This window comes from Leptinotarsa decemlineata, unplaced genomic scaffold (assembly GCF_025532065.1).
Source record: "Leptinotarsa decemlineata unplaced genomic scaffold, Ldec_3_MD MMD2_P_RNA_scaffold_6, whole genome shotgun sequence".
In the NCBI taxonomy this organism is placed as follows: Eukaryota; Metazoa; Arthropoda; class Insecta; order Coleoptera; family Chrysomelidae; genus Leptinotarsa; species Leptinotarsa decemlineata.
The window spans coordinates 6,968,484-6,988,641 of NW_027412533.1; the positions used below are offsets into that span (position 1 = coordinate 6,968,484).

At 35.2% G+C, this 20,158-nt stretch overlaps 1 protein-coding gene across 7 annotated transcripts in view; it reads left to right on the plus strand.

Annotated features, from left to right (window-relative positions):
• LOC111505964 (uncharacterized) overlaps nucleotides 1-20,158 on the plus strand; it is a 405,865-nt gene that overhangs the window by 361,984 nt on the left and 23,723 nt on the right. For all 7 annotated transcript variants that reach the window (XM_074169892.1, XM_074169899.1, XM_074169896.1 and 4 more), the window contains 4 exons: nucleotides 8,145-8,336; nucleotides 9,497-9,786; nucleotides 13,178-13,655; nucleotides 19,085-19,430. In XM_074169892.1, the coding sequence (XP_074025993.1) occupies nucleotides 8,145-8,336; nucleotides 9,497-9,786; nucleotides 13,178-13,655; nucleotides 19,085-19,430 (1,306 nt within the window). The remainder of the gene's footprint in view (nucleotides 1-8,144; nucleotides 8,337-9,496; nucleotides 9,787-13,177; nucleotides 13,656-19,084; nucleotides 19,431-20,158) is intronic.

Genomic DNA, 20,158 nt, shown 5'->3' on the forward strand with positions numbered 1-20,158 from the left:
CTGCTCGGACTGTACACTCGATTAACCCGCGATGCTCACTTCACAACAGAAAAATTCGACTGTATGGGCTGTGGCCGTTTCCACTCCTGTCTTCTGCGCACAGCTAAAGCGGTCTCGAATTAAGATTTTGAAACTTTTTTCTGTTCTTGACAAACTGTATTCAATTCACCTAATTCTTGGTTAATAGGGTACATATTGCTAAATACAAAGTTTCGTTTGGGATTCATTATAGGAAATGAAAAATAAACCTGAGTATTTTGTAAACTCAACTCATTGTCATCTTTATCCATCCATGAATTATCAATTTCTGATGAGTTTTTCAATTGAAGTTTTCGAATTTGTAATCATACATGGTTTGTTGTTAGTTTTTTTACACAAACTTCCAACCAGTTGAAACAGAGAGCCCAAACACAACACATTTGTGAACTAACATCAGACAGCGATATTTCCACCTCACAAAGGTCTCGTTAGTGGTACTAGACTGAACCACAAATGCATTGATCGACTGAACTGTCCTTAGAGGGCAAGCCTAAGTGAGGGAGGGTGATATCATTTCCCCTTACGAAGACATCATCTATCGCAGAGAACTCAATCCTTGAATATCGAATACGAGTATCGTCCTCTGTCTCTCACTGCAGCTTCCACAACAAGGCAACTAGTCAAAAAACAGAGCCCAAACACAACGTTCTATATCAGGAAAGTTATTCCAGTACCTGAAATTCGGGTAATTTTTCTACTTTCAACTGATTTTTCAACACTTTCTAAAACATTCACACTGGAAACATTTGACGATATCTCTCATATCCAAGAAAAGACAAAATATCAAATACACTTTCCATATCGGAAGAACATACTTTAAATTCAAAAGTCTTTTCAAAACTCTTTTATCATTTGACAGTTTTGATAAGTTCGACAGTATAAACGACATTTCATACTATCCCCAAACGTTTCATATGGATGAATTCTACAATCCGACATTGAACCATGTATCATGAAACTCTATAAGAAGTTTTAATAAAGTTCCCGAGTACCAGATAAAAAAAAATTCATACATTAGAAAAACTCCAGAAACTGTCGAAAAAGGAAATTGAATTTCATATTTAATTCGACTACATCCATTTCGAGAAGCACAAACATCGAGCTCGAATATTTCCACAAAAACTTTGGATTTTTTATGATTTATAAATTCTACAATTCCCGAAAGTCGTCCTTAACTTTCCCATCTTATATACACGTGGGATAAGATTTATGGGAAGGGTGGTATGAGAGCAAATATGTGGTCTAACATGCGTATTTTTTTGGTCTCCTTACTGTGTCGTTCTAAGGAGATTATTTTGCCGGAATTCCCTAGGTATATTTTTCTCAAGGATTTTTTTGAGATGAATGATGATAGTTTGAAACAAGAGAAGTAATATCCCAAGTCGTATTCAGTCCATGTTGGAATGGTAGTTTTTTGAAACTCAGAAGTGACCAAACATTACTTATTTTCTGATTCTCAGACACAATAATAATAAGAGCATTTAGTACTGAAAATTCACATAATTAACTAAGAACGAGTATTTTATAAAAATAATACAGGTTTTTACGTTATAATTTGGGAAATGACGAACAGGAAAAAAAAATAAGAAGAGGAGTAGAGAAAGAAAAAAGATATACATATATTTTATACCCACATATTTGAAATAATAACAGAATTAAAAATTCTGAGATGCAGTTTCAACAATATTCTATGGAATCAAAACTGATGGAATTGAAATTCACATGATTTCAAATGCTGAAGATAGGTGACTTGGTGACCAGTCAGTAGTGACCATTTCTTGTACTTTCAGTTCTGAAATGAGGCACACATACGTTTTTAAGATATGAGACATCCAAACCATCCACATTGATGTGCAGTGATATATGTAGAAAAATTACTCCAGCCACTTTTCTGCGTCACTCAAGACTTTCTTTATTGAAACTTCATATGGATATTCCTATATAGACAGATATCATTGAATTTGATATTAATGAACTTTAGGAAACCACGTTGAATTTTTTCAATTGATGTAGTATGGCAACTGTGAAATGGAGACTATATCCTATTTTTGACCACAAGTGAGCTACATAAGAAATGATTAGATCAAATATATTCGAAGTAGGTCTATAATTGCGAATCATTGGGAAAACTGTTCCCATTGCAATCAGTACGATTCAATGAAAAGTACCGCTGAGCCACGGAAACCAATTTCATCAAGTCTCGTACATCAGAGGAGCCAGTTTAACCAAATTATTCAATAGACTTGCAATAGCAAGTATTTATTTATCAATATACCTCAAACTATGCTGATGCAGTAGTTATATATTTTGAACAAGAATCCAATATATTGCTTTACTGTCGACTTCGGGACATCGGCTGCAGATGCACATCTTCACATCCTCAATGAGGATCTAGAGATGATTTCGAATTGGGGTCGAAGTAACCAGGTTCAATTCAATGTCACGAAAACCCAGATATCCATTTTCTCCAAATAGATAAATGTCTCCGAACTGAATATAATAATGTCAGGACAGACAATTTTGCTTTCTGCTCCGATGAGCTTGTTGGGGATTAAAATGGACATCAATATGTCTTGACACAATCATTTCGCTGGAATTGCAAAAGCTGCTTCTTAGAAGCTTGGAATATTATTCCGAATCAGAGAAAACTGTACACACCTTGGCAACTTTCGATGCTTTATAAAACTCAGACCAGACCTTCTTTATAGTATTGTTCTCATCCCCTGAGGATACCCTGAAGCTGCTGGATTCCATCTAGAAGAGAGCCTTCCGCCTAATTAGAGACTAGAGCATCACTTGCAAACTTGATATTCTGGTACATTGAAGAAAGGTTGAAGATTTGTGTCTCTTTTATAGATACATTCACAGGAGGTGTTCAAGTGACTTGGTATATTTGACTCCACCAAGAGCGGTACATATCAGAATTTCGCGATGAACTCTGGCTGCTCATCGTTTCGAGATTTAACTCAAACTCCACCGGTGAAGAACTCTTCCATTCAGAGAACTGCGTGTATATGAAATAAACTTCCTGAGAAAGTTTTTCGAAGTAAATTCAATCTTCAGCGTTTCGAATCTAACATGAATCGCTACTTTCGCACAAGTACCTCAAGGATTTTTCTGTGGTGATTTTGTTCTGTCCTTAACAAAAAGACTACTCAAAGAGAATATATGAATGAAAAGATGTAGGATACATCTCAACATGCTTCAAGAATGACCACGAAATGATTGGAAAATGCTTGAAATAATTGAGACTAAACCACAACAACAGGCTTTTAGACGCCTTCGGGAATTGCAAGTCGGAGATTGTGGAATGAGACCTATGAACAGCAACAACGGTTCTATTGGTCGGTCGCGGTAGCCAAGCGGTTCGGTGTGGGTGCTTTGTTCACTCACTCGAATTGACTGCCGTGATGGTTGGTGGTTGAAACCCTAGTCTGAACGATCGATTTCCACTTGCTATCGTCCAACCCGTGTTAGGAATCACACGTTAAAAGGTAAGACCTCGTTAATCCTTAGCTCGCACAAGTTTCGACTTCTGAGGGTTGTCGTTCGTAGGGGTGTGACAGCTGGTTAAAGGAAAAACAGATTTTAAACAGATGCCAATCTTCGGTTGTTTACCTCCTTGCGGAATAATGACAATGAGTAACTTAGTTGTAAGAAAATCGTTTTTGACATTCGAAGTTGATACCTTTGTTAGCGGAAAGTGTGATGAAATACAATATTCTATTTCTGTATTTCTGGTGTATAGGAAAGATGTATATTTTAAATTTATGTATCACGAGTTAACTTGGAGTATGATGATAATTCAGTTTTGATAACTGATATGGTCAGTTTTTTCACCCAAGTTTTTCCATTTATCAGCTAACGATAAGTTTAAATCATTGACCATGTTAACATGGAATCCCTTTTGGAAGTGCTTCATACTCTGTGAGTTTTCCAACAGCAACATCCTTATCTCAACTCTTAACGGCTTTTCCATCTTTCAGCAATCATTTGTTATTCGTAAAATGGGGCGCAATCTGTGAGAATTGGAAAAACTCTATGAAATACTGCGGAACGTTTCCACAACTGGGAAGAACCGTTATAGGCAATATACCTTTTTGCGAATTGTATACTTTAACAATAAAATCCAAATGAATGGGTGTATATCGGCTGCTTTCCATTAAAGATATCTCGATCCAATTATGACGGATTTATATGCCCTTTCGAATTTGATCTTGAGAACGTATTCATGTTCGCAAAGGCTCTTGTAGATTTATTTCTGCCAAGAGTAATGAGCTAGGATTATTGCTATAAATCTTTTCAATGGAATATAAATCCCGGTCTTACAAATTCTAATGATAAAGCTATATAAACTATCACGTTGCCACCGATTTATGAACGTAGTTGCCTTGGAAATATAATTGATGTTTCAGTTCGAATTGCACCTGCTGGTAATACACATCTTCTTCAGATTGAACAAAAACCATTTACTACTAGAGCAGAAAAATACGAGAAAATGTCATTAAATGAGTAAATATTCGTTGGAGATTCATTTTTAAATTTTTTATTACGTGTGATATTAGTTTAATTTGAGTTTTTGTTAAACTCTCAAAAGTCTGAATTCTGATGAAAGATCTAATGAAAAATATGAAAGCATTTTTATGTTATAAAACTGTCGATGTGCCTTAATTGATATTTCAAATTTTTGATTAGCTCTAATCGATAGTTTGACCTGTAGAATATATAAAAATCTCAGTGATCTTGTACTATTATACTATCTTAATAAAGGAACGTACCATTTTCGTTCAACAAACCTACGGATTTATTATAAGTTCAGCAGAGTTGAACCTTCATGAACCCACCTCCAGTAATAATCGACAGAAGCATAGAAAGATGATCATTTCGATTTTAAATTTGCATATAAGACTTGAACCTCAGAATTCCGGCCTAATATCTCATTTTGCATAACTTCACCTGACCCGTCCTCATAGCTCTACCTAATCCGACCTTCTTACCTAGTCTTATCATATTTATATTGATCTTGAACATTGATTCGAATTTCAAGTTGAAATTTACAGTTTGGCATCGAAATTATAAGTTATAATTGAATGCCAGGTATTAACTGAATATCTCTATCTGATCTATCAAAGTGTCAGCTGTTGACCTGAAACCATACCTAAATAGATCCTCAATCTTTGTTCATGAATTACTCAACAATAATTTCCTGGAACAATACTCAGGTCAAACTACAGAACGAAATAATACAGATTGCTCTATGTTCTTCGATTTGTCACACATTTTTGAGCCATCCTATAGACTCTAAAATAGTTTCCTTATGCAGCCTCAATCAATACACATGTAATGAAATGGAGACATTCCCAAAAAAATATTGTTTTGTTTTACAGGAATCGTGTTGTATGTATATACACACACACACACACACACACACACAAATATATATACAGAGATATAAATATTAATGAGCGTGTATGATATAAATCAGAAGGGGAAAATTCGTGGACAGAACACTCAAAAAATAGGGGCAAACCGCGGCTACGTATTTCTGGCTATTGGCCTCATCAGCGCGGTGCAGCCAATTGCAAAGATGGACAACAACTGGTTACCAAAAATGAAAAACATCACATATGCACGGTGTCACCACCGTGCATTTTTTTCCCCTTTTGATTTATATCATACACACTCGTTAATATTTATATCTCTGTATTTATATCCTGGACCCCGAAGTCACGCAGGTAGCTATAGCTGCCTACGTGGTGATGTTAGATGACGCCTGGAAATTCTAGGTCTTCTAATTGAAACCACAAATGTGCGGCACCCTAGGCACCCTTCAAACAAATTTTGAAGGATGCCTAGAAGATTACAGTACTACCAAGTATCGAAAGCGCTCGCAGATAATTTATAGAAGATATAAAGCTTCAAATCCTTTTTGTAGAATTTAATATTGAAATATATATATTGAAAATATTGAAAAAAAAAAAAATATATATATATATATATATATATATATATATATATATACATATATATATATATAATATATATATATATATATATATATATATATATATATCTCTATATATATATATATATATATATATATATATATATATATATATATATATATATATATATATAATATATATATATATATATATAGAGATTTCATCGAGTGTGCATGATATAAAACAAAAATTAAACAATTTGTGGACACAACACTCAAAAAAGGGGGGCAAACCGCGGACACGTGTTTCTGGCTATTGCTGGGCTGTTGTTTAAAGAATACTCTTTGTTATATGGTCGAGCTTTCGAGAATGTTTATTCCTTTTATCAAGACATTAACTTGAGGTTATAGTAAAAAGTCGAAAATTTCATTGAGTAACCCAAAATTAGTCCTTTTCATTATGTAGAAAAGTGTCACACATTAAATTTTTATGGTTTAAAGAAAATATATATATATATATATATATATATATATATATATAATATATATATATATATATATATATATATATATATATATATATATAAAACTTATTCAGAAGTAACATTTAGAGGATTTGAAATTTTAAATTTTATTTTAACGGCCATGCATGACACTTACTAGTGGCGTGGTAGCAACTAGAAAGAAAGGAAACAGGAAATGCTACCACGCCACTAGTGAGTGATATGCATGGCCGTTAAAATAAAATTTAAAAATTCAAATCCTCTAAATGTTACTTCTGAATAAGTTTCATATATATATTTTCTTTAAACCATAAAAATTTAATGTGTGACACTTTTCTACATAATGAAAAGGACTAATTTTGTGTTTCTCAGTGAAATTTTCGACTTTTTACTATAACCTCAACTTAATGTCTTGATAAAGGGAATAAACATTCTTGAAAGCTCGACCATATAACAAAGAGTATTCTTTAAACAACAGCCCAGCAATTTTGACTGCATCCCCAACATTATTCCGTATTTCTCCATAACTAGTCAGTCAAGACTACCCATCGCTTTATATATATATATATATATATATATATATATATATATATATAAATAGATAAGTACTCTTTGATCATTCTCATATTGATTTCAATTTAAGAGCCACCGGTATACAGCTGTTTCAGCCTATTTGGCATCGTCAGTACCGGGCAGGTGGTCCTCGATTGAAGACAAAATGAGAAAAAACCAAGAGAGTACTTGGTAAAAATAGCTGCGTAAAAGCAAGCGAAACATAAGTGCAACCACCTATTGGTGTGACACCCAAGTCAACTTGCCAAGTTTTTATGTCAGTGTTGGTGGTTTGACCAATCAACCGACAACTACGGTAGCAGAAATTTAGGAAGCTAACCTGAAATGCCATCGGAAAACGAATCCACATGTTTCTAGAAATGATATGGAATCTAGAAAGGTTAATGCAGTCAAGCTGCTGGAAAATAATTCCATGAAAATCAAAAAATGAATAGATAAGTACTCTTTGATCATTCCCATATTGATTTCAATTTAAGAGCCACCGGTATACAGCTGTTTCAGCCTATTGGGCATCGTCAGTACCGGACAGGCGGTCCTCGATTGAAGATAAAATATAAAGATATACTGCGATACGATATATTACGAAACTATTTTCGTTTTCTTTGGTCACTCCGTTTTTCTAATTCCACGTTTTGAGTCTGATGGAGTTGCTCAATGATTCATGCGAATGAAATTTTTCATAACTTTCTGTGCCATTTCATTCAGAATTGTCAAAAATCATGGCACTCAAGTGCACCACAAACTTTTTCAATTGGGCAGGGCCATTTTTTGCCTATTTCGAATGAAAGTATGTGCTTTTGCTTTGAAATTTATAAGATTGATTCAATTAGCCATTTTTGCAATGAGTATAAAAGAGAACACAAAAAATGATAGATGAAATATAACTTCCACTTCATACTACAGAAGAGTTGATTTGCATACCATTTTTAATACAACATTAATTTGCACTTCATGTTTCATTCTGTACATTCTCAAGTATTTTTTCCATATTCAGTAGTGTTGTCCCATTTCAGTATTCATTTCCAACCGTTTCATATCTTTCAAAAATCATACCATCAGTCAACAATTGATTTTTTTTGTTACAGTGTCGTTAGCATATGCTTCTCAAGGCCCTGTATTCATCAATCCCAACAACGCCGTTGCTGTAATTCAACCTACTGCTGTGAATCAAGCCAATTTCGTCACCCAAACAGTCTATGGATTCCTGGACTTTACCACCACAATTGGCAACACGGTTATGATTTTCTCGCCTCAAAGTGTTGCAGCTGCTGTTCCAGGTAGGTCAGCTGCTATAGAGTAACTCAAACGAGCCTGAGTCCTTTTTAATTGGATAGAACTGGCCGATACTTGATGAAAATCCATATAAAAATACTAATCAATACAGTTTATTGTAAAACCCTTCATATTGAAAATCATACAATAAACTGTAACAATTAGTTTTTTTAAGTCCTTCTTTCTACGAAATTTTTATTCATTTATAATTTTCCTACACTTCAGTATTTTTATTTCCAAATTCAGTGATTTTTGTATGGTTTGAGATGAGGTGGGGCAAGTGCGTGGTATTGTTGCAAGTTCAACTACAAAAGACCTCAAAAATCTGATGTTGAAGCTAGGTGAATTTTTATTTTTGCTCTGAAATTTTCAAATCACCTGTTTTCAGTTATGCAGTCTCTTCATTGCTTCATCTTGTGAATCATTAGTATTATGATCAAAAACATTTTTCAAATATATCCAATGCACTAGTTCGAAACAGAAAATTAGTGAATAATATTTTTTGAACAGTTTTTGTTGCTAATTATGAGTTTCAGGGGTTCTTCTTTGTGAGACTCCTCTGTTATAATGCTATGCTTTTACTTTGAGTTGGTGAGTTAATGAGCTTATTATCGATCCTTGATCATCGTGATTCGTGGCCCAGTTGACATGATTTTTATCACCTCGGTTGAAATAAAAACGGTCCGGGTATAATAGCAAGGGTCGGTGTTTGGCAGGTTTTAGTTCTGATACGCTGAGTTTGCCCGTTTCATATTAGTCAGCGGTCACTCATCCAGAATGTCATAGAACTGTCTGGGAGAAGCGTAACAGCAGCAACAACGACACAGTGTGTCGTTGTCAGCGTGTTGCGTCCAATAGGCTGCGGTGACAGTTGTTAGTGGTTAGCATTTTTACTGGAGCATGTGCAGAAAAATAAAATCTTAAGGATCATTTTCATTTCAAATTTTTCCGAATTGGACAAAGGTTCGCTAAAATATCAACTTTCACTAAATTTAATTTTCCAGCTGACTGATGAGGCACCATGTGCGAAATCAACATTCATCACCAACTCATGTGCTCATTACTTCAATTTTTTACTTGTCTCAGCTTACCTCCGCCTCAACTCACCCGAATGTCATTTTGGTTTTTCAGTGATGTCAAAGACCGAACCATATTTTTTTTTCAGAACCGCCAAAGATTTCAACTAACGAAGTAGTATCCAACAACGTCATAGACAATAAGCCAGTGATTGTGCATAAAGAAATCCAAATAAAACCTAGTAAAACGCAGGTATCTGAGGAGAAGAAATCCTCTGAGAAAGTGTTCTCAGTCGTACAGGTTCAATCAAATCCTCCACCTGCACCATCAACTAGGATAGAAATCCAATCTTCAGCCATCACCAAAGTCAACGTCATCGAAGAAAAACCCAGTGTTGCGAAAGCCCACCCACCTCTACAGGTAGTCAGTAAAATTCAGGTAAATTCCATTTTGTATTACCTTGTGACACGGCTGCTCAGAATGAACTATTTGTTTCAAATGGGGAGTTTTTTGATATTACCAATTCACTTCTGACAGAGTGTCAAAAAATACTGCTTATGCATTTCACCCTTTACAATAAAATTCACTTCTAGTTCTTTGAAAAAAACTGAAACACACCATTCAACATACATATATTTCCCATTCATTAAATGTAACACCCTACAAGTTTCAACCTCTACTGTCTGGGAAAGAACCAACGTATTGAAATCTATGAAAAGTCAATGGAATGTTGAATACTATACTATAGAATAACGCTATGATACTATAACTCTCAGATATCATTCTTTATTCACTGTCCATCTTCTGGCATGAATTCAGAGTGTACAACACTTCGGTAATTAAAAAACATTTTTAATATCACCTTCAGTCTTGATCGACTTTGAGGAGCTTTTTTTTTAGTTTCAGCTCAGTTGGAAAGCGCCATTCCGAAATTTGTTGATTGGTTTGTGAATAAAATTCGCAAATCCATGTATCATCTCCATACGTTTTATGTATTCGGGGTCGGAATTGACTTGTTTCAACATGTCTTCAGCGACCTTTTCGCGATTGAATTTTTGTAGCAAATTAAAGTTTTTTGGCACTAAATCTCTATTCAATGAGGATGCAAATGACTATTTTCTGTCGATATTCCCTTCACTTCGATGTTCAGTTCTGTTGAGGATGGCCAATCAGAGCCATGCAAATCTTCCACCACATCTCGGCTGTTTTCAATTTCACTGTACCACACATATGCACGTTTCTTTTATAAAATTTTAGCAGATAAAGAGATAAAGATTTTGAAGAGCTGAGCTCAAGTACTGCGTAAACAATGAAATGCCTTTCTGAGCCGAGTCCATATGACCTCGTTCAGGTTGAACCTTGTGCAATTGAAGCCTATGATTATTTTGACTGAACTTATAATATCCAATGAGTCTAATGAGTCTTTATGAAGCAGAAACTACGGAACTGAACGGGCAGTTTTTTAAATCGTGGTTTTCTCCATACCATCACTCTCAGCAGAGATCAACAACATTTCATCGGTCAAACTGTGTTATAGGTGGTGATACCACCGTCCGTCAAACCGACCACAAGCCAAAGCATCATAATCAGAGTGGAGGCCGTCGGTGGGATATTTTTATATCATTTCATTCAGAACAGTTTATTTCAGACCTTCATCCACTTTCAGTTCTATTGGAATTGTTAATATGGTATACACAATCACTGGGAAATTTCTTAAAATGCTCGGAGGGCGCGACGTTTTTGTCAAAGTAGCGATTAACCTTAGAATTTTAATCGCTGTGAGATATATTGATTCTAACGAACTGTATCAGGAAGTTCATTCTATAAGGACGTCAGTCTCTGAATGAGAGATATTTTAAAAAGTTTGGTTCTAAGTGTGTTGAATCGGATTTTGAACCGATCGATTTTTGCTGCGCACTACAGAACCTGCTCAGGGAACTCAGTGTTCGATGCAAATTATGCTTTTGTTGCTCAAACATTTGATGCAACACCGATCGATGGGATATATTCCATTCGTAGAAGTATAACTCTCTAGATGCATCACTAAACCTCATTAGTTTATTCGAAAGTTGAAGCTTCTGCTCTTGATTCGATGTTGTGAAATGATTGAAGTCGTTTGGTTAACCTTCAAAATTTTCAGCTATTTTATGTTCCATTTGAGGTCTCACGAATAGCTAGGAAAGAAAGACCTATCACGGAAGAGCGCTTTGCATTACCGTGACATAGATTGTTTGGAGAAAAGGGTGCCCGATATTTCCAAAATTTTGATGTGAACACTGAATGGGCTTCATACATGGGAGTCATGCATCCTTCACGCAAGGAAACAAACACATTTAGGATGACTTCTACCTCCACGAGAGGTACCCAAATCAGCAAAGGTATTCTGTCTCATTTTGTTGCAATGAGAGCTGAGGTGTGTAGAACTCTCTGGTTCGAAATATACTTCCAAGTACCTGGGAAACTATATCAGTAATGCAACTATGCCAAATTCAATCTTACATTTTACTAGTTCGAACTTCCATTGTCTAATATATGAAATGATTTGAAATCCCTGAAACCATTAAAAGAAGAATTGAAAATAAATAGCTGTAAATAACAATTATATTAAACAAAAAAAACCTGAAATGAAAAAATAGTGAAATGAATTGTTGTGGAATTGGCCGCGGTGGTAGTGCGCCCGACTCACGATAGGAAGGTCGTGGGTTCGATTCCCGCCTCGACCAGATATTTTTCTCGAGATAATTTATCTGGTTGAAGCAGGGATGATTCTGCAACCGTGTTAGGAATCACACGTTTAAAGGTAAGACCTCGTTAGTCCTTAGCTCGCACAAGTCAACTAGAACTATTTTTAACGTAATATTTTACTGCACTAACTCGCCTATAGTTGGGGAAAATCGCCATTTTGAAACATTCGAGAGTGTTGCCAGGTACTAATTTCATAGGCTTACGTATAAAAATATCGTTCGATACGTTCAGAAATCGAATAATTGTTATACGGTGAGGGAATGATTTTATTTGGCGGAACGTATTTGAAATCGAATTATCTTTTTTATTAATTCGTCGTTGTAAAATGAAAGTTTTGAATAATATAGAATAACACACATCTCTCTAATTTATTTGCAATACTTCATTAATAAGAAATTTTGATTTATTTCAGTTGAACAGGCATTTTAGTAATATTTTTGTACTAAGGGACAAGATGAGGAAATGACTTTCACTGTAACAAAGTGGCCATATCTTTTTTTTTTCAAGTGGCAATGTTCTCTTTTTAAGCAAAATCAGTATTCGACAGCATGAATTGAATAAAAAAAAGAATTGCGTAGTTAATGCATACGATTCGGCACCAATGACTCGGGAATCAAATTTCGCAATTTGATGAGAAATACCCTTTTACTTTTATTTTATTTCACTTTTATTTCATTTCAGGTTTTTTTGTTTATTATAATTGTTATTCACAGCTATTTATTTTTAATTCTTCTTTTAGTTGTTTCAGGGATTTCAAATCATTTTATATATTGGACAACGGAGGTCTGAACTAGTGAAATTCATCATGAAACATTGTCAATCACCTTCAAACAAACGTTCAATCTTACACTCAACAAATCATAATATCAGTACTTTCTTAATTATTCCAACTGGACTGACAAGACATAAAATGGGATACTGAATTCAACAGCATCTACTTGATGAGAAATCTTTTGATAACTGCTTCTTCAACAAGTCTCCATTGAACAGAAACTATGGAAATAGGACATCATTTGTTCATATTGTGGCTTCCTCACTTTCAGCGAAACATTAACGTCACTTTCAATTTCAAATTCTGTTACAGGTGGTGGAACCACCGCCCGTCAAACCGACCACGAGCCGAAGCATCATCACCAAAGTGGAGGTCATAGGCGGACCAACGAAGTTGCCTGAGCCGGTAATTTCCAGCAGGGTAGAGGTCCATAGCCAAAAGAAACTGGATTCGAACGTCATTTCCAGCGTGGTTCAGGTGAAGTCTGACATCGAGCTTGCCGTCGAGCCCGCCGACGTCATAGGAAACAACATTGGGGAACCGGAGTACGACTTTCTCTCGAGGCAGCCCTCAGAGGTCGTTGAGGAAACGTTCAAGGTGGTCAACTTGAGGCCGAGCTCCAAGTTCATCTTAAAGCATCGGCCATCAACTGAGGCAAAGAAAAATGTGGCTACAAAACGCGTTGGAGCGGAGCACCCCACGGGGTTGGTGACCAAGCTAGGGGGAACTGTCGTCAAAGATGGGGTTACAACAGTGATTGAGACTAGCGTGATTGGAACTTACATATCAGGTGAGCGATAATGCCACGATTGTTATATTTCGCTTTCTGTAACTAAATCGATATTTCTATGTATAAATATACCTACAGCATATAACGCAGTTACGAAATATCGTTGTTACAGTTTTTCGATTGGAGTTATCATTACAGTTTTGAAATATTGTTATTCTGTTTTTGAAAACTCCTCGAAGGAATCACAAAAATTGACACCGCCGCTATCAGGATGAAATATACAATTTCAATCGCATATTCAAAAAATCATTCATATTCTCAAGGTCCGATAACTAGTGAACATGAAGACTGGGGAAAATATTTCGAATGAATGATGAGTATTTTAGAGAGGAAAATTTAGTGTACATGACCTGTCGATATTGAAGGGGAAATGAACTGTGATTGTTCTAAATCTATCAAAAAAATAATCACGATTTATAGATTTTGAAAAAGTTCAGTCTCTTGTACGCCAGTGAGTTGAACGGAAATTATTTGAGCACACAAACTTCCCATATGGTTTCTTTGTGAATTTTTCATCTGAATAATGATGATTGGTTGGTAAAATTCGTAAGTTTTCTGATTCACTCTTTGGAACCTTCGATGTAGTAATGAATATTACTAGAGTTTTTTCCCAACACCAAACCGTTATTTCAACACCTCGACACGTATTTCGATCACCAAGTGATCATCTTAAAAAGGAAGATCAAACTGGTCTTCCTCTTAAAGGTGATCACGTGGTAATCATCTTGGTGGTTTCATCTCTTGGGAAAAAACCCCAGTAATATTCAAAATTCATAACAACTATAGGAAAACACGAATATCAAATTAAAGTATTCGTCCTAGCAATTTATTGAAATACTGAATTAGGTATATTTTATTCATGTAAGGCCCACTGATGTTCAGTTAAGGCATCTATAGACCTGAAGGGGCCATTTGTGTATGCAGGTGAAAGGAACATTTTTGCGTTCAGATTACCACTGTTACATTAATTTGTCAGTATCATAATTGGTACATGACAATTCTACCTCAAACTAAAAAAAATGATTCACAAAAAATTGTTTTCTACATTGTGATATGACAACAGTACCTAATGTCAACTGAAAAATATCATAAATGCAAACAAATTGATTCCAAATCCATTTACATATTCGCATATAACTTACACCAGGAGACGCAGAAGTGTAATCAAACTATATTATACTCAATAGAACATACAAAAAAAAATATATCCCTTTCAAATCAAACATACAAATACAAATCAATCAACAGAATTTAAGAGAAAAGAGAAAAAAACACCTCAAAAGTGCTGCTTCGTTCTCTCCTGTTCATAAAAGAGGGCATATGTCTCCTCACTCATAAGCGAATTAGATGAAATTGGGCACACATTTGTATCGTTGTAATCATGCCACGTGCCACTATAAGAGTGTCTGTGATATGCTGTGTAATGGCCGTTGTAAGTAGTCCCACTGTGATTCGAAAGTGCATATAGATTATAACGCAGAAGTAGTATTTTGGTGCAAAAATATAAAGATAAAAAATTAAGCAGGGGAAAAAATTCGAAAACTGAAGAAACAATTTCTCAAAAAATGATAAGTTCAATACAAATCATTGAAAAACACTTTGAACTATCACAATGTAGCTTTTGCATTTTCGCAAATTAGTTTTCGTGATAATGTTCAAAAGTGTTTTTGTTGCCACATACTAACAATATATGAAACCAATATTCATTGTGCTCATGATTCTGATTTTATTATGATTATTATTATCACATTTTTCTCAGAATAATCGATAGCAACTATAGTGGTGAACCTAATTTTTGTGGAATATTATTTCTGTGAAAAAAGGTCGATCATTACTATTCCATTACCATATGGAATATGGAGAATTTCTATAGATGTATTGATCATGCACAAAAGTTATTTCAGTTAGGAATTTGGAATTTTGAGAATATAGTGTTAGAAAAATTCTAATTGAGTAACACGGAAATAATCTCAATCTAACTCGATTCTGACCTATATTTATATTTATAGATGTTTCATTATACGTTTTCGTGATATATCGTATATAATAGGTTTGTTCTGGTTATAACATCCGAAACTGTTTAGAAACTGCGCAGGACATGATGCGTTAAAGCAAAAAATCCCAAACAGTCCAAAACTTGGTATAACCAGAACGCATTTTGAGGAGGTCACTGTGGAACCTATCGTATATATGAAGAGATGAAGACGTGAAAATTCTCTTGATCATATTCATTTTGTTGTGTAGCATATCCTTGTAGTCAGTTCAAATGTTATCTAACCTCAATCATCAATTATTTAAATCAAATATTAAAAAAAATATCCTAGAAAATAGCCTAAACAAATTTCTACACGAATGCGCATGAGCAACCAGTTCCCAACAGATCACTCACGAGAGCAAGAACGATTCGGGACGGTTCAAGACAGTTTATGATCATTTCGAAGTCGAAACCAGAACAGAGGATTTATTAATCTGAACTTATTCTCAATGAACCAGAACGCTCTATATCAACTGCGCATGATCCTGACGTCCTAGAACCTGAATTTCGTAGAACTAGAATAAACCTAATTTTATATCCAATGAAGATGAATTAAATATCATCATTATTACGAAAATTTGAATCATCTCTTCTATTTACAATTTACTATTTCATTCAGTGAATAATTCAATCAACAATGCAGAACTCAATCGTGATTATTACTGAAGAACTGTTATTTTGTACTGAAAACTAAATCTATTTTCCATAAGTTTCTAGTAGGAATTATATTTTATCAGGTTTAGATATTTCCCAGAAATGAATCAGGATTTTGATTACAGATCATTTTTCAGTATTTGTATATTTGTCAATGTGTTCTATCTTTTCATTTGATTACCTCATGGAAGTTGAGAAATCAACTGACAAAAAAAAAACTATATCATATATTTTTTGCATTAGACGGTAGAATCCGTTTCTATAGGGTCTCCCAACAGGAACTTCAGAACCTTGGCAACTGTTGAAGCTACATCTTTCAAATTAGTTGACATTTATTCAGTCTGTTTTGCCAAATCACCAGTAACGGATATTGCATTCACCAAAAACGTGCAAGTAATAAAAATTTTCTATTAAAATGGATGTTCTGTTTAGACAATGTACCGCGCGCTTCGCCCACTTCACGGTCGCTATTATCGTTTACCGAGAGATAGTTAACGGCCAATCCTCAATTAACTATCGTTCAACACCCGTACGTCGATAAAACGCAAGATCTGCCGAAAACATTGACGCTTTCTGTGAGAGTGAGCGGGAGAATCCGAGGGCTGTCGATTTCACATCGCTCACAAAAACTAGGCTTTCTACAGACCACAACTTGGCGAATTTTGCATCGTTACTTTAGGTCTACATGCCTATAAAATTCAACTGACCCAGGAACTGAAGGTAAACGACCATTGACAATAACATGTGTTCGCTGAATGGGCTCTGAAACAGTTGAAAACTAATTCTAATTTTCATCAGCGATTAGACTCATTTCTGGATGAATAGGTAAGTGAACAAACGAAATTGTTGAATTTGAAACAATACCAATCCACATGAGATTCAAAAGCATCCAATGCATCCCGAAAAAGTGACTGTTTGGTGTTGATTTTATCCTGGTGGCGTCGTCGGTGGCGTCATCGGTTCATATTTCTTTGTGGACGACATTAGCCAGGCCATCACTTTCAACGGCGAGCACTATAGGTTGACGATTTTCAACTTCTTTTGGCCGGAATTGGATGGTCACCAACAACATGTGTTTCCAATAGGAGGGCGCTAAGTTTCACACAGCTCATGCCACATTGGATATTCTGTTCGACCGAATTGAGGTTATGGTCTTCTCATGTGTGGGTGATGTGTACTGGCCATCGAGATAATGCGATTTGACCTCGTTAGAATTTCTCTGGTGGAGTTTTCTCAAGTCCCAAGGGTATGCGAATAAGCCATAAACTACAGCGGTCCTCAAAGCCAACATAATCGTGATTTATGCGCCAGAGTATTGGAAAATTAGAAGTTTCGGATGCACTCTACTCAGAGAAGCCGTGGCGGGCATTTGAATGATGTTATATTTCACACATAATGGCATTAATAGGTCTTTCAAACGAATAAAAAAAAATACATACAATCCTGTTATAAGCCGTAACAACGAAAAGTCTATGTTATATTGTAGCGAAGGGGCCGGTGATCACAATTATTACTGATAAGAATTGAAGGGGTTATATTTTTAGGAGTGATAAATTTTTGGGACACTGAGTAGAGAAAAGTATCTCCTGTATAATTCAGTGTTCATATGGAAGTATTTGTTTCAAAAGAATTTGTTTCTTTCGTGTAATTTAATGTTTATATGAAAGTAGCTGTTTCAGGAGGACTTTCTTTCAGTGTCTGAAAGTTACTTCTTTGCATGATCTACACATCTATGTATAGAGTTACTTATTTTCAAATTGATTAAGTCCCTTGTTTCTTTGGAAGATTCCCTCATCTTTTTTTGTATCAAGATGGAGTAGTAGAAAGCCAAAAACTTTTTTCCCAAAAATATCACTGAAATCTTGTTCACATTCCTTCATAAGTCATTTATGATTCCTATGTAATGACAAAAGATCGATATTACATTTTGGCAGAAAACGGCTATTAGCATTATTCCTATTATCAGGGCGGGAACACTGGTACATCTTTACATGTTGCAAAACTGGTAATTTCATGCTGAACTATTTGAACAATATATTCCAATGAAAAAATTTTGTTTCATTCTTGATTGTTCCCCAAAAATTATTTCCAGTTTGATCCCCTTCATAATAAATTCATATTTTTGAAATTCCTGTATTGTGTTTGCGATCAGTTCTAAAAAAACTGTTACAACAAATAGTTGAAGAAATTGCTACAAGACCCATGATTATTCAAATCTTTCTTTGATTTTTTTAAAATTCCAATTTGTTGGGAGTAGTCCTTTTGTGGAGATTTTTCACCTTGAACAATTTGGGAAAAATGAAAATTCTAATGGAGAAAGTTGATCAGGTGTGGAGACGGTAAACGTTTCAGTTCACCTCAATAAATGAAGTGTTTCTCACAAGAAAATCAACAATTTTTCAGTAACTTGTATTTGATGATTTGAGTTATCATAGGGATTCTGTTATATACAAACTTCACATATTTGCTCTAATACATTTTCAAGAAACAATTTCCATCTCACACATATTTTCTGATACTATCGATTCCCTATTATATTCTCTATAAAGAGTGGCAATAAAATGAACAAAATCCCGCAAGAGCAAAACTTCTCATAATGGAGTGGAGCTTTTCGTGGACCCACTCCAATAATGAAATTATTCACATTGATATCCCTAGGAAATTTATGACATAATTCGAAGTTCCCCGATCTCGCGAAACTTTAAATCACCGAAAACACTCAAACGTTGTCCAATTCCAGGCAAATACGCCCAAGTATTGCAGAGCACTTCAAGAAAAATCAATCCCACTCAAAGCCTGCGAATATTAAAAACGGCGGCGCCATCATTAGGGAAAGGAAATAAGCACAGGCGCGTCGAAGTCGGCACTAATGAAGAGGCCCCTGCCCCCCAGGAGGCTCAAAACTCCATAAAACCCACGCGGAAGGCAGCCGCAGGCGGTTCGGGCTCTTTCAAAAGATTCAAAAACCGACACAAAGAGCCAGACGTCAACGAGGAAGACAATGAACAGGATGTCGCCGTGACGCAGCCCAATTACAAGAAATCCCAGAAAAATAGAAGTCAATCGCAAAACTCGAGGAACTCCAAGTAAGTACGCGCTCTCCGTTCGAAGTAATCATTTTTAATTGGTTCGGCGTCGGCCTCGATGAGAATACTCTCTTTCCAGTTTGCATTAGAGAAAGTAATGAAGTTGCGACTCGAGTATCCATTTGTCGTTGCGATAGATTTATTGTTAGGGAGTTGGTTCGGAAACATATAAAAATCGAACGGAAAATTTATTTCGAAATGAACAGTGATTCTCAAATTGAACCCTACAAATGGTTCGATACATTTTTGTTCAGAAACTAACGCAAGCTGATAAAGCCAGTTATTTATTTCTTTCCTGACCATGAAAAATTCATTCCATATTGTACTTTTCATCGAACTCATTACTTTCAAAAAATTTGTATCTTTGTCCAGAATATTGATTTATTTCACGAGGATCTGTTTCTGAAACTCAACCAGAGATGTTAATGATAAAAATCTAATAATCTAATGGATCGAATACGTAATATCACGGTGAAAAAATTTTTGTGTGTCATTATTTGATCTATAGGCCAACTCGTTAACATTTTCATCTTTCATTATGTAATATGGATCTTAAAACTGATAAAAAACTTGTTATAATTAATTTGTTAGAAACTATTTAAAAAAATGTTGTCCCAAGTCAGATAACATACCTCAAATAAATTCAGAGCGAAACCTTTCATCAAACAGGAACATACATTATCAACTGATGCAAGTGACGTATCCTTCAATTCACAAATATAGAAGAG